The sequence below is a fragment of the Typopeltis vanoorti genome, chromosome 12, assembly GCF_054136105.1.
Source record: "Typopeltis vanoorti isolate ZY-2024b chromosome 12, IOZ_Tvanoo_1.0, whole genome shotgun sequence".
In the NCBI taxonomy this organism is placed as follows: Eukaryota; Metazoa; Arthropoda; class Arachnida; order Uropygi; family Thelyphonidae; genus Typopeltis; species Typopeltis vanoorti.
In genome coordinates this window covers 22,809,997-22,823,197 of record NC_143560.1, presented here as the reverse complement: position 1 = coordinate 22,823,197, position 13,201 = coordinate 22,809,997, and the positions used below count along the sequence as shown (strand labels likewise).

Here is a 13,201-nt window from a genome sequence, read left to right as displayed (position 1 = left end):
AGAAATTTCAAGAGGCCAGAAACAGAACAAATTAGTGGATGTGGAGTTGACATGTGGAGTGGTCAATAGCTGCCACAAGTTTTAATGGATTTTAGTAGAGAATGGAAGAGTTATTAATGCAAATTTAGATGAACAGCTGGTGTAGGAGTATTTGTAAAAGATGCAAGCAGCAGAAACTGAACACCTGTGTGAAAGTGAGGTCATTAATCATACTAAATGCTCTTTTGCTGGAAGTTTTTCCACTTGGTTGTAGTATAAATTAAAGATACCAAGAAATTATATACTTGGTTAAATCCTTTATCCAAGTGTAAGCAAACAAGTTTGTGCCTGAACTATTTTCAGAACTGGGGCAACTCGTATAAAGAAGCTAAGACTTCACATCACTTGCCTTAGTATCCCATAATGCAAAACTCATCTCCTTGTGGACATGTATAATGCTATGCATTATGGGAAGGGTCACTACCCAGGCGGTTTCAACCTTTATTGAGGTCTCATCAGTGGGAGCCAGATCTAGAGGTGATACTAAGGTTGAAGTAATGCAGAAGTCATATTTTCATATGAGTAGCCAAAAGGTGGCTACTCGTATTTTATACCACAACCAAGTGGAAAAACTTCCAGCAACTTTCTCTAATCCAGAGTATTTTAATAATAAGGTGTGACATCTTTTGGCTACTTGTATATGAAAATATGACTTCTACATTAGTATCACCTCTGGGTCTGGCTCCCACTGATGAGACCTCAATAAAGGTTGAAACCGGTCTGGGTAGTGACCCTTCCCATAATGCATAGCATTATACATGTTCACAAGGAGATGCACTTTGCATTATGAGATACTAAGTCAAGTGATGTGAAGTCTTAGCTTCTTTATATGAGTTGCCCCAGTGCTGAAAATAATTCAGGTGCAAACTTGCTTGCTTACACTTGGATAAAGGATTAAACCAAGTATATAATATTCTTGGTATCTTTAATTTAAATGCTCTTTTCTGTACTGAATCAAGTATTTTTAGGGAGCTCAAAAGGATACAATAACAGACTGTTTGGTAATAAAATAATACATTGAGTGAAAGACAAATCCTAATTTTTTGGATGCTGTAAAGGCAACAACTGTAATACATTTATGCCAAAACTATACATAATAAATAACGGAAAAACTCACGTAGAAATATTTCTACGCGAGTTTTTCCGTTATTTATTATGTATAGTTATGTCTACTCACGGTTTACCTCTTTTAAAACTTATTTATGCCAAAAGAGATGGGGTTAGGGTAATTCCAAGAAGAAAAATTTTTTTTGGTTTTTTTTTCCAGAGATGTCTGTGTTGTCGAAAGTAAGTTTATGAGAATAAGGTTCTTTTTTTTTCTGATGAATAATATGCTTTGCCTGCAATGAAATGGACAAGGTTACACAAGCCCTAGTGAAGAATGAAAGAACAGAATTTAGAGTAACAGAGGTGGATGTTTTGAAGGTTACGATTTGTTCATTGCAATGAGGTATGCAATGTGACATCAACAACCGTGCATTGGATCAGTAGTCAGCTGGAATAGATCACTGATATATAAAAGGGAGAGAGAGAGAAAATGAAGCCTTGCAGAACAAGGCTCCTGCATAACATAAGGTACCCGTTATTACACATAGTGCATATGAAGCCAGAATGATAACTCAGTTGCAGAAGTTTTGTGACAGACCAAATGATGGCAACTTGCTTAAGACACTTTTGTCACTGATCTGGTCAAAGGCCTTGGAGATTAAAAAGAGCAAAAAAAAATTGAGATTTGTCACATTCTTCCTGGCTCTGAAAAAATACCATAGAAAAATTTGACAAATCTCGAGTGGTTGACTGTCAACTAATATCGTGATTGATTAGTTGTGCTGATGGTTCTTTCCATTACTTTAGAAAGAATTGAAGTGAGAGAAACTGACTGCAGTTTGAAGTTAAAGATTTGTTACCTTCTCAGGAATGGATTTAATGTGGGCTAATTTCCAGCCTGCATGATGCATACATTGGAATAAGATAGTATAAAAAGGCCGCATAGTGCAGAAGTCAAATTTGTAACAAACGAACTATTACAATAATCAGAGAAATGTCATCAGGACTAGGAGATTTTTTGATATCCATTGGACAACTGTTCTGAGTGCAATGAATAGTAGGTGCTTGGAATGGTTGGTGATACCAAGACTGTGTACGAATTTTAAGAGAAGTCAGGAAGTTAGTTTTTTCTGTGGGTGATGATATGATGAAACCATTCAAGTGTAACAAGGATAAGAGCAATGTTGGACACATTACAACAAAGACAAAAGTTAATTTTAATCAATTTATATTCTTTTAGAAGTAGGATACTTTTAGATATTCTTTTAATAACTGCTCTAAGCTTTAATCCATTAAAATAACTGGTTAAATTATATATATACTAGGGGGGGGCTCTTCCCCCCCCTCCTGATATAAGAGATTTTGGGACTTTTTAGATGTTAGATAGAAATTTATGTTCAAATAATGAACATCAGAATGATCAATTTTTGTATGCGATGTAGGATGTAACGTAACACTTCACACATGGTTATAACAATTATGCATTTGCAAGGAAATATGGCATAGCTCCTCCCATTTTATACTATAGACTTTAAAGCAACAAAGATTATTAACATAATAATTAAGAATTTAAACAATAGTTCATATATATTCAGGAAGTCAACAATATAAAAGTATCTTCCAAGCTTACCATCTGCGAAGAACAGTAAGGGGCTTGTATTTTTTAAACTTAATTTTCCACTCCAAGATATTCTTGCATCTTTGACACACTGAAGAAAAGTGCATGTCATTAAGAATCTTTGTCTGTTTACTGGTGTCATGTAAAGTATTCTTGAATTCTGTGCTATTTTGATGTTTCTGGGATCTGTTTCTAGAACTGTTACCTTTTTGTGTACTCATCTAGAATGCAAAGATTGTACTACCATGAATAGTTAATAACACAATTTCAAATTATCAGTAAAACAAATATATATATTCCAACAAATAAAATTATTTAATAAATTCAAATAAATGGCAATTTAGCAAATAATTAATGCATTTTTTAAATCTTTTATATTTTTTTCAAGCTTCCTTTTTTCTCTGAAGCCTTCTGGTTTCTAGTCCTGATGGTATTTTACTGGCTATGCTCAAGAGATGTACTCTTGAAATAATATATATTCCTGATCATCAATACATTATATTATATTACACAACTGGTATCCATCCTATAGCATAGACCAATCCCATAAACAGTTATTTCCAATGAAAGGTAATAAGTTTCTAACATCAAACTATTAATCTATTGATCTCACCTCAGTGTTGGGTAAAGTAATGGAGAAGGTCACTGACAGTCAACTTCTTATCCACCTGGAGAACTGTCTAATAAGTGACCAGTGTGAATTTTACTTCTTAAGATTCACAGCAAATATCCTCATTTATATCACCCTATCAGCAGACAAGTGACGAAAAGGTTTGGAGAAACCTATGCTGTTGCACATTTCAAGCCATCTGACTGGTTTCTGCATCAAGAGCTTATTAGCAAATTGTCAGGTGCATTGTGCCTCCTCCCCTTTGTAACTGGATTGTCAGCTTTCTCTCAGGTCATTCACTATAAGTAATGTAGAGGTTTTCTTTTCTTTTTTCATATTTTATGGCTAGAAGGTGTTCCTTAGGGTTGTTATTTCACCTATCCTCTTCCTCATTAACTTCTCTAACTGACCTCAAATCCTATTCATGGTTTTTCTGTCATCAGCAAAACCATGAATAAATTTTGGAAATTTTGTAGTGCTCAAACATCTCAGGCTTCAAGATCATCTACAATAAGTGTAACCAACAATGATCACTATAACATTCTTCAATGGACAATAACAACCTAGTCACCTTCAATGCTTCCAAGACTTTGTTTTTTTGAGGGGGGGGGACCCTTAGTCTTAGTTTACCTTTGATCTCACCAGATCTCACACACTCTCTCTCTCTCTGGACAGATTCTCACTCCTAGTCTTTCCTTGTGTGATCACATCACTTCTATGGTTCAAGACATTGGTTCCATTTGTCCAGCTATTAAATCTGGATGGGTCCCAGATGCATCCAGCCTTAGGTGGTGCACCTAAAGCTATCTAAAAATTCTTGATGCTGTTCAGAAGAGGGTAGTTCAATTGACTGAAATGTTCTTTTGCAGACTCTCATAGATGGCCAGTTCAGTTTCTGCATTGCGTGTTTTCTGAAAATATTTCCATGAGTACTGTTCAGCAGAACCAGCATCCATCATGCTCATCATTTCTGCTAAACCTACAAGCAATATGAGCAACAACTGCCCATATCCTTTTACAGAAGTGCTGTTGACTCACCAAACCTGCTACTTTCATTCATCTATCTCACTTCTGTGGAACAGACCTTGTCATGAAGTATTTCTCAAACTACAACTCTTCAAAAATAATATCAACAAATTATTTTTCTCTTAACTTAAGCTTACACACAGATTTAGCTTGAGGACTGTTTTTTTTTTTTAGTCAAACATCATCTTCATTTTAGCTGGAAACTTGTATTCAAGAAGAGACTAATAAAAAGGGAAAAGAGAATAAGAAAAATTGTGGAAGGGAAACTGGGAGAAAAATAAGGTAGGTTGAGCAGAAAAAAAGATGGTTGTTAAGATCAGATTTTCACTTTCAGACAAATAGCTGAAAACTCAAGAGAATATAACAAGAATTTGTATTTGAGTTTGGTAGACCTGGAAAAGCTGTTCAAAATGCTACTATTATTTGATATAAATGTTACATTATACTAAGCAATACATAGTCCATATCCAAGTTGTGAGTCAGCAGTTTGAACTGAAGAAGGTGCAGGAAAACAATTTGATGTTAAATAAGGCATAAGACAAAGATGCATATTATCTTCACTGTTATTCATCATATATAGATACTTTATGAAGGAAAGTGGCATTAGACCTGATACTGAAATTGGAAATATTCAACTCTGTTCTTTACTTTATGCAAATAATTTACTCCTAAACAAATCCAGTAAAAGTCTGCAGGATTTCCTAATTAAATTGAATAACAGCTGTAATAAATCTGGTGTGAAAATCAGCAATAAAAAGACGATATGTAAATAGGCAGGAAGACCAAAAAACTGGAGAACCTATAGAACAAGTAAAATATTTCTAGTTATTCAGACACAATTTTTAATGAAGATGGCAAACTAAATATGGAAAAAGAAAACAGAATTAGCAAAACTGATATGGTAGGGAGTCAAATGAATAATTTATATGGAATAAGAGAAATTAGTCAAACACTAAATTAGCTGTATATAACATAGTATTCAAACCAATTTTAACTTATGGATCTGAGAGCTGGGCTAGAAATAAAACACTTGATCAGAGACTGAAGGCCATACACATGGGAGTTCTCAGAAAGATTAGGGGAGAAAACACATGGCACCAATGGCAGAACCATATTAAAAAAGAGGATATTAAGGAAACTACTTGACATTGTCACTTAACCAGAATGGGAGAGGGAAGGTTAGGAAAACAATCTTTTTTTTTCCTTTGCCAGGATGGCAGGAAGAAGACCAAGATCAGGTGGACTGATTACAGTAAGAAGTGAATATAAAATGATGTAATGACAATGGAGTCTTGACAGATAACACATTAATTTGGAGGGAAAAAAACTGTCAATAGAAGCAAAGTGGATATTAGATGCAGCATTATTTCAAAGCTGAAAGTACAAACTATGAAAGTTTTGTTGGGTGAGTTTGACCAGAGAGCTTACGGGAATACACTTCCCCAGCATTCCCGAGTTGCCTTAGTGCAGATTACTTAGAAGACATAGGCCCTGTCCAAGTGTCTATATATTTGTCTTTTATCAGTCCATTTTGATAAAGTTTCACTGGCCTGACAGCAGAAACCTCAAGAGAGCAAAAACTCTCGTTCAATACTAAGGAACTTGAAATGTCTTCTAAATAGTCCACACTAAGGCAACTCATGAATGCCTAGGAGTGTATTCCCGTAAGCTCTATGGTCAACTTACCTTACGAAACTTTCATAGTTTCTACATTCAGCTTTGAAATAATGCTGGATCTAATATCTGCTTTCCTTATACAATTTTGCATCACCAAACTGAAGCCTTCTGGCTCTTTATTTTAGTAATTGCCAATAGAATATTTGTAATGATGTAAATTGTACATGTAGTGTTATCATTATATCCTATACACCCTTTGAGTGTATAGGATATAACTTTGAGAATGAATTTGACTGTGACTTCTATATTACAGTACAAAAAAAATTTCAGTATTAGTTGGCCAAGTAAAATGAAGATGATCCTAATGGGAGATTTTAATTATAGGAATGTGGACAGAAGACAGAATTTGTTGAGTTTCTGTAGGATAACTATCTAAAGAAGCATGTGATGGAAGGAACATGAGGTTCATCAGTATTAGATTTGGTGATATTCTCACAGGTTATGGTTGTGAATGGGTTTTCAATGCTGCCACCTGTTGGTGAAAGTGATCACGAAGTACTGGTTTGGAAGGTAGTCAAACAGAAAAGAGTTATCAAGGTCTATGTGTAAAACTATAAGGTGAGTGATATGAGAAGCTCCGTAGTCAATTAGCATCAATATTTGGGTTGATAAATTGTGTAGAAAGATGTTGACGGTGCATGGGAAATAAGGCAGTATCTAACACAAGCAATGCATAACTGTTAAGGAAACAGAGGAATGAGATGGATGAACAGTGAAATCAAGTAAGCAGTGTTACAAAAGAAGTTACGGAGGAAGTACAAAACAGTGTACAGTGAACAGATGCATGAAGAATATAAACTGCAGGCCAGAAAAGTGACAAGCATGGTTAAAAAACAAAACAAAACAGTAGAATATAAGAGGAGATTGGCCGGTCAGGTCAAAGCCAATCCAAAGGAATTTTTCTGCTATGTGGCAAGCAAGAGAAAAAAAATAATTATGGCAAGTTGACACTGGTGGATAGTTATGGTAGCAGAGTAGTGGAATTATTTAATGAACACTTCATCTGTGTATATCATAATGGTGTGAATGATGCTGTGCAACATGTGGAAATAAGGCTGTGGAAATTGATGACATATCACCATGTATTTTTAAAGAATGTGCAAAAGAGTTAGCCATGTCCTTGCCCTGGTTATTTAATGAAAGTCATGTAGTAGGGAAGGTTCCTAAGGAAAGTGGAAAGAAGGCAAAATAATATCTCTCTACAAGCATGGTTTGAGAACAGAAGTTTCCAATTATAGACTGGTGTGTATATCTGCAAATTGCAATCAAAGTGTTGGAAAAATTGGTTAGAAATAGAATACAGGACTGGGTTGACAGACATAAGATTCGCTATGATGGTCAGTATGGGTTTGTGCAAGGCAGATCTTGTTTTAGCAATCTGCTTATGTTTTATGATAAGATGGTGAATCTGTTAGATAAGGGAGAATCATATACAGTGATATTCTTGAACTCCTCAAAAGCGTTTGATAGATTACCATATGATAAGTTGGTGTATAACCTGCAGAGAATAGGAATAGATAGTATATTAGATGGAATGGAGATTGGCTCTCTAAATGATACCAGCAAGTTGTGTATGATAGAGGAGTGTCTCAGAAAAGGAAGATGACCAGTGCTGTGCTTCAGAGTTCTGTTCTTGGGCCCTTACTGTTTAACTTATTTGTTACTGATATTTCAAGTGGATTGACAGGGGATCTTCAAATGTTTGCCAATGGTGCAAGGTTAGGTAGAATTATCAGGAGTAGTGATGTGTTAATTCTCCCTAGGAAGATCTGAATAGACTTTTAGCTTGGACAAATGAGTGTGAGTGTGTGTGGGGGGGGGGGGGATGCAGTTTTAATAAATTAATAAATGGTTTCTCTGTATCCCAAAGTGTAACACTTTGGGATACAGAGATATAAGGTCACATACTATATTGGTGGAGCTTCACCCCCAATTCAGGATCTTGGAGTGATGGTAGACATTGGACTGAAGTTCCGAGGGCACATCACAAGTGTTGCAAGGACTGTACATCGCATTGCTGTTATGATAAAAAGTACACTGACATGTAGGGATAAGGAGGTGGTGGTGGTGCTTCTATATAAGCCATTGGTGAGACCACATGTGGACTATTGTGCTCAGATTTGGTTACCTAGTTTGTGGTGTGGAAACACTAGAGAGAGTTCAAAGATGATTGAACCAAGTGATATCAAAACTCTGGAAGGTTGGTTATGAAGAGCATTTGAGGTAATGTGGATTACAGAGGTTGGTGAACAAGAGGAAATATGATAGAGACCTTCAAGCTAGTTAAGGGATTCTATCAGATTAATACAGAAGGAATTATAAAGAAAAAAAAAATGGATGTTAAGATGGGAAGAACGAGAGGCCATTTCTGGAAGTTGTATAAAGATGTGTTAAAGAAGGCAGTGAGGAGTAGTGAGCAGAATGCATTGTTGGAGTGCATTGTGAATGCAGGTAGCATAAATTTCAAAGCAAAACTTCAAAGCTCATTATGATAGTTATATTGCTAGTTACATAAGCAACCTGTGGTGACTTTAACTCCATGAAGGATGCCAAAATATAATATTAAAAAAACTCAAACTTGTTCAAAAAATTTATAACTCTCATCTTCATTATATCCTCTTTTACCTTGCGGTGTCGAGGGTTTATTAATCATCGGACCTCAAACCGTTCACAGGATAAGGTGGTCAGCCCTACACCCTAAAAATTTATAACTGATTATTAATAATGAATTTAATTAAATACAAGAATAAATGTTCATTCTGGGTTATTCTGATATTAAGTAAACTTACTGTTTCAAATATATAACAGCATGTGTGTCTATATACAATGCTTTTTTTGGGGGGGGGGGGGATAGGTGCCAGTACTCATTCTTTAATTTTGAAATCTCATATTAAAAAAAGGAAGTGCTAACACAGACTTTATGGAGAACCTGTGAGAATTACAGGGATTTACTATCTTTCTGCTTACTTCAATCTATGCAGCCACACTTAAAAGAAACTACTGTACTGTGCTGTACTGTGAATTATTATAGATGGAAATGGCTTTTGACACAAGCTACATGAACTCTCTTAAGTAAGGAATAGAATGTACTGCAGCTGTTGACGGCTAGAATTTTGGAATAATACAAGAAGACAGCTTAAATATGAACAGTCAACCTTCGTCTGAAAAGAGACTAAGGTCAATAAAGGTAGAAACCAGTTTGTGTAGTGGCCCATTCCATAATGCATAGTATTATACACACTCGAAAGGATGTGTGCTTTGTATTATGAGCTACTAAGGCAATTGATGTGAAGTCATCAGCCTCTATATACAAGCAGCCCAGTCGTGAAGATAGTTCATGTACAAACTTTGTTTGCTTACACTTCAATAAAGGATTAATCCAGGAATATAATTTCTTAGCATTTTTAATTATAGATACTATTTTATCCTTCTTCCTTTCTTGAAAGTTTGTTATTTAAGCATACTCAAGGCTCTTATCTCCCTAGAACATTACTTTACCACATGCAATGTTATATCATCAAGACATTTATTCACATCGAGTTCACTTAACACCTCAAATATCTTTCACAAACTCCTTTGTAGTTAATTACTTTTAAGAGAATGGAATACCAAATGAAATGCATACTGAAGTATTTCAAGTATCATAAGAAAGATTCTGGTAATTTGACCACATGTTTATTAAGTTAAAAACAATAAAAAAATAAAAATAAAATAACTCTACAAGTTTTGTAAGTCATTTGACTTACATCTTCAGGGGTCAAAAGTAACTAAAAGTTTAAACACAAGAAATGAGAAATTACTCAAAATAGTTCATTCTATGCAGTTGTAGCCGTCTAACTGTTCATTAAATTAAATATCCGAATGCAGATTTAGTGCAATGCTAAGTTTGAATAATGCTGGATGCTGTCACGTTCACCTTGTCCGAGATCTGGCTTGGGCATATTTTTTATCAATGATGACCAAATTTGGTGTAGAGGATATACTTCAAGTATATCCTCTACAGAAACAAACTGAGTAGCATTCCCATAAGATACCATTCTACTAGCCACAAACCTAACACACTGCTGAAGTGCAAAAACAAGACCTCTCCTTCAGCACCTAAATGCCAATTCATTTTCACTGCATATACAGTACATTTCTATCCTCATTTCTTTCTTATAAAGCAAAAGGAATATTATGTTGGTGAAATTTCGTTAAAAATGAGTTTGCACTGAATCCAGAGCAACAATTATATTAAGAAAATAAGATATCTTTTTATGTTTGCAATTTAAAGCAATAAGATAAAACCATTTTGATTTTTAATCAATTTGGAAGTTACAGAAAGAGGATGAGAAAATTCACTTTTCTGTTTGCATTAAAAAAGCCAGAACCAAGACTTCAGATGTTTTTTTGTTCAAGACAAGAACTCATTTTTGGGGGAGGGGATTATGAATAATTATTATTATTACATGGGAATCTCCATGGAGTTTGAAGAGTTAATACAGAAAGCTCATTCAATGTTTCACACATATAACTGTTATAATATTCTCTTTGAACTCATTCACCAATAAAGCATTCATGATTGACTCTTCAACCTATTCACCACTCTCCAAGCAAAAATCTAGTCTTCATGCCCTTGCTAAAAATTTCTGTTTAATTTCCAGGAATAACCATTGTTCTCCTCACCAATAGCCAGAAAAATTTCCCTTTATCAATCCTATTAAACCCTTTAAATAACTTATGTCTTTATCATATTCCCCCCGCCCCACCACCACCTTTGCTGCCTATCAACCAATTTCTGTAAAAATCTAGAAATCTTCAATCAAGTCTCATAATGAACATTTGACCTGCTATCATCTTGGTCACTTGTTTCTGAATCCATTACATCTTACCCCCTCAGTGTGTTCTTCACTAACCAAGTAATCCAATGAGCTATTTCAGCAACTTTTGCAACCAACTATCTATCAATCCCCAAATTCTTACAGTCCACATTCCATCAAAGGAGTATAAACAACTGGCAATATTTTCATCACAAAATGCATAACCTTACACACTCCCACATAAGGCTGACAGACATTCTTCAATGACCATATTGCCAGTCTGTATCATTACTCCTACAAGATCTTTATTAACTAATACTCTATCCTGTTTTAAAAAATATCAAGTTGACTGCTGATGATTAAGCAATCAATTTAATATTTTCCCTGGGATCATTTCCTATATCATTAATGTACAAATTAAATAGCAACAATTTGAGTACAGGGTCCCACAGCATACTCATAGTCACTTCTTTTCCCTGGACTCTACTCTTCCAAATGACAACACTCTGATGTCAGTTCCCTGTTATACATATCACCAGAATCATAACCATCTCCATCTGTAAAGACCAGCAGTATCATTGTACAGTGATGATATTGCTAGACTTTGCACTAGCAGTATTGTGTAGCAATCTCCTTTATTATTAATGTGACACCTCAAGGAGTCATCGAGGGAGGACACACCACTCTACAACTTAAACCGCCAACTACCATCATCATCATCTACTGCCCACCACCACCACCACTAGTACTTTTTGTCTGCAAGTTGCATGTGTTCTCTTGGCCGATTTGTCTGTATGTGAGAAGAAAATGAGTTTCTGGGAGAAAAAAAAACAATTGAGGGGTGAAATGTACTGTCATTCTTCCAATTGTGCTATGGAGGAAACAGCTTTATCCAACACAGTATTATTATAAAAAAGTGAATAAATTAATGAGGCAGGCATTACCTTCATAAACCATATTGTCACCCACACAATATCATATTCCTTTCCACCAATTCTTGAATTTTGTCCTTAACCAACTTCTCCAGTACTTTGTCCACTATTCTTTATGTGCTGATCAATCAGTAATTTGCTACCTTTATCTCAACTTTGGTAGGGTCCCAAGGAACCCTACCAGAATTGAGACAGTCTGGCCAAAAGCGCTGCCAGTCGCCTAATATTGGCATTGCTGAAGCCGAGATTAACACGCTTGAAATTTATGTTATTTTCGACCACAAAACTAATGTAATAAAAATAACTAACACTGGGTTTATTGGTCATATAAAGGTTTGAACCTTTACGACCAATAAACCCAGTGTTAGTTATTTCTATTACGCTTGAAATTTCTTCTCGCACTCTGAACTTTAATTTACCATGCTGGTCATCCCGCTTCCAGTGCTTTTTGGCGCTGATTACCCACTTAATTTCATTTCACCAGAAAGTGTGTGTGTATATATATATATATATATTATATATATATTATCTGCAAATACACGTGTATGACATGCGTTCAGATTAACATAGTTCAAAATTCTACCGCCCCCTCCCAACGCGCACACACAAATTTAATTTGTTAGTTACAAACGACAGCAGTCATGAAGCACTTACCTATAATGTTTTTATACCACTTTCTATCGAGAATTATCATGAATTAGTACTTTTTTTTTTTTTTTTGCTTTTAAGTGCTTAGCAATGGGAATGCAAAGCACAAACCTTTCATGCCCAGTTCACGAGAAAATACTAACAACGGCATGCAATATCGCAATTAATCTCAACATCAGACTACAAACCACATCTCTGGGAATGTAATTAGTTTGTAGTCATTGTGACGATTTCACTTGAGCTATACTTCAATGACAGCGTAAGCATCTCGCCGTAGCATTGTGTGGATTCCAGGGTCTTACCGTATCCTGAATGTACGGCACATGACCATCGATATGCCATGAAATATTATTATTATTATTCCTGATACCTCCAAGGAGTCCGAAGACTCATCGCGGGAGGACACCTACAACTGTCTCTACACCTAACCTCTACTACGAATCATCTCCATCAACGCCATCTACCGCCCACCTCCAACACCACCACAACTATTCTACATATACTATATACTACATATACTACATATACTATACTACATATTCTACACGTTCAGTGTCATGCTGTAAAAACAATCAGTTGAGTAAGAAATTTTCGGTTTAGACCATATTATGATATAAATAAAGAGTTTAATAAAAATAAGCAATTAAATCCAGTCAAGTTTCGTAAGACTTACCGTATTTTTCGGACGATAAGACGTACCCCAAATTTGAGACGATTTTTAGAAAAAAATATTTTATTATATAAAGGTATTTACAAATTCTTACTTAATTTTTATTTATTGTTACAATCATTTGTATTAGCAATA

At 35.2% G+C, this 13,201-nt stretch overlaps 1 protein-coding gene across 2 annotated transcripts in view; it reads right to left on the bottom strand.

Annotated features, from left to right (window-relative positions):
- Window positions 1–12,831, bottom strand: part of LOC150100630 (uncharacterized protein C9orf85 homolog) — a 32,329-nt gene extending 19,498 nt beyond the window's left edge. The window contains exons 1-2 of one of the 2 annotated variants that reach the window (XM_090401908.1): window positions 12,403–12,831; window positions 2,717–2,925 (exon numbers count right to left, since the gene is read on the bottom strand). In XM_090401908.1, the coding sequence (XP_090258034.1) occupies window positions 2,717–2,925 (209 nt within the window). In that variant the 5' untranslated portion in view covers window positions 12,403–12,831. Of the gene's footprint in view, window positions 1–2,716; window positions 2,926–11,760; window positions 11,903–12,402 lie in introns of those variants that run through there. The other variant, XM_090401907.1, reaches the window with a different exon arrangement.
- Between the last annotated feature and the right edge of the window lie 370 nt (window positions 12,832–13,201).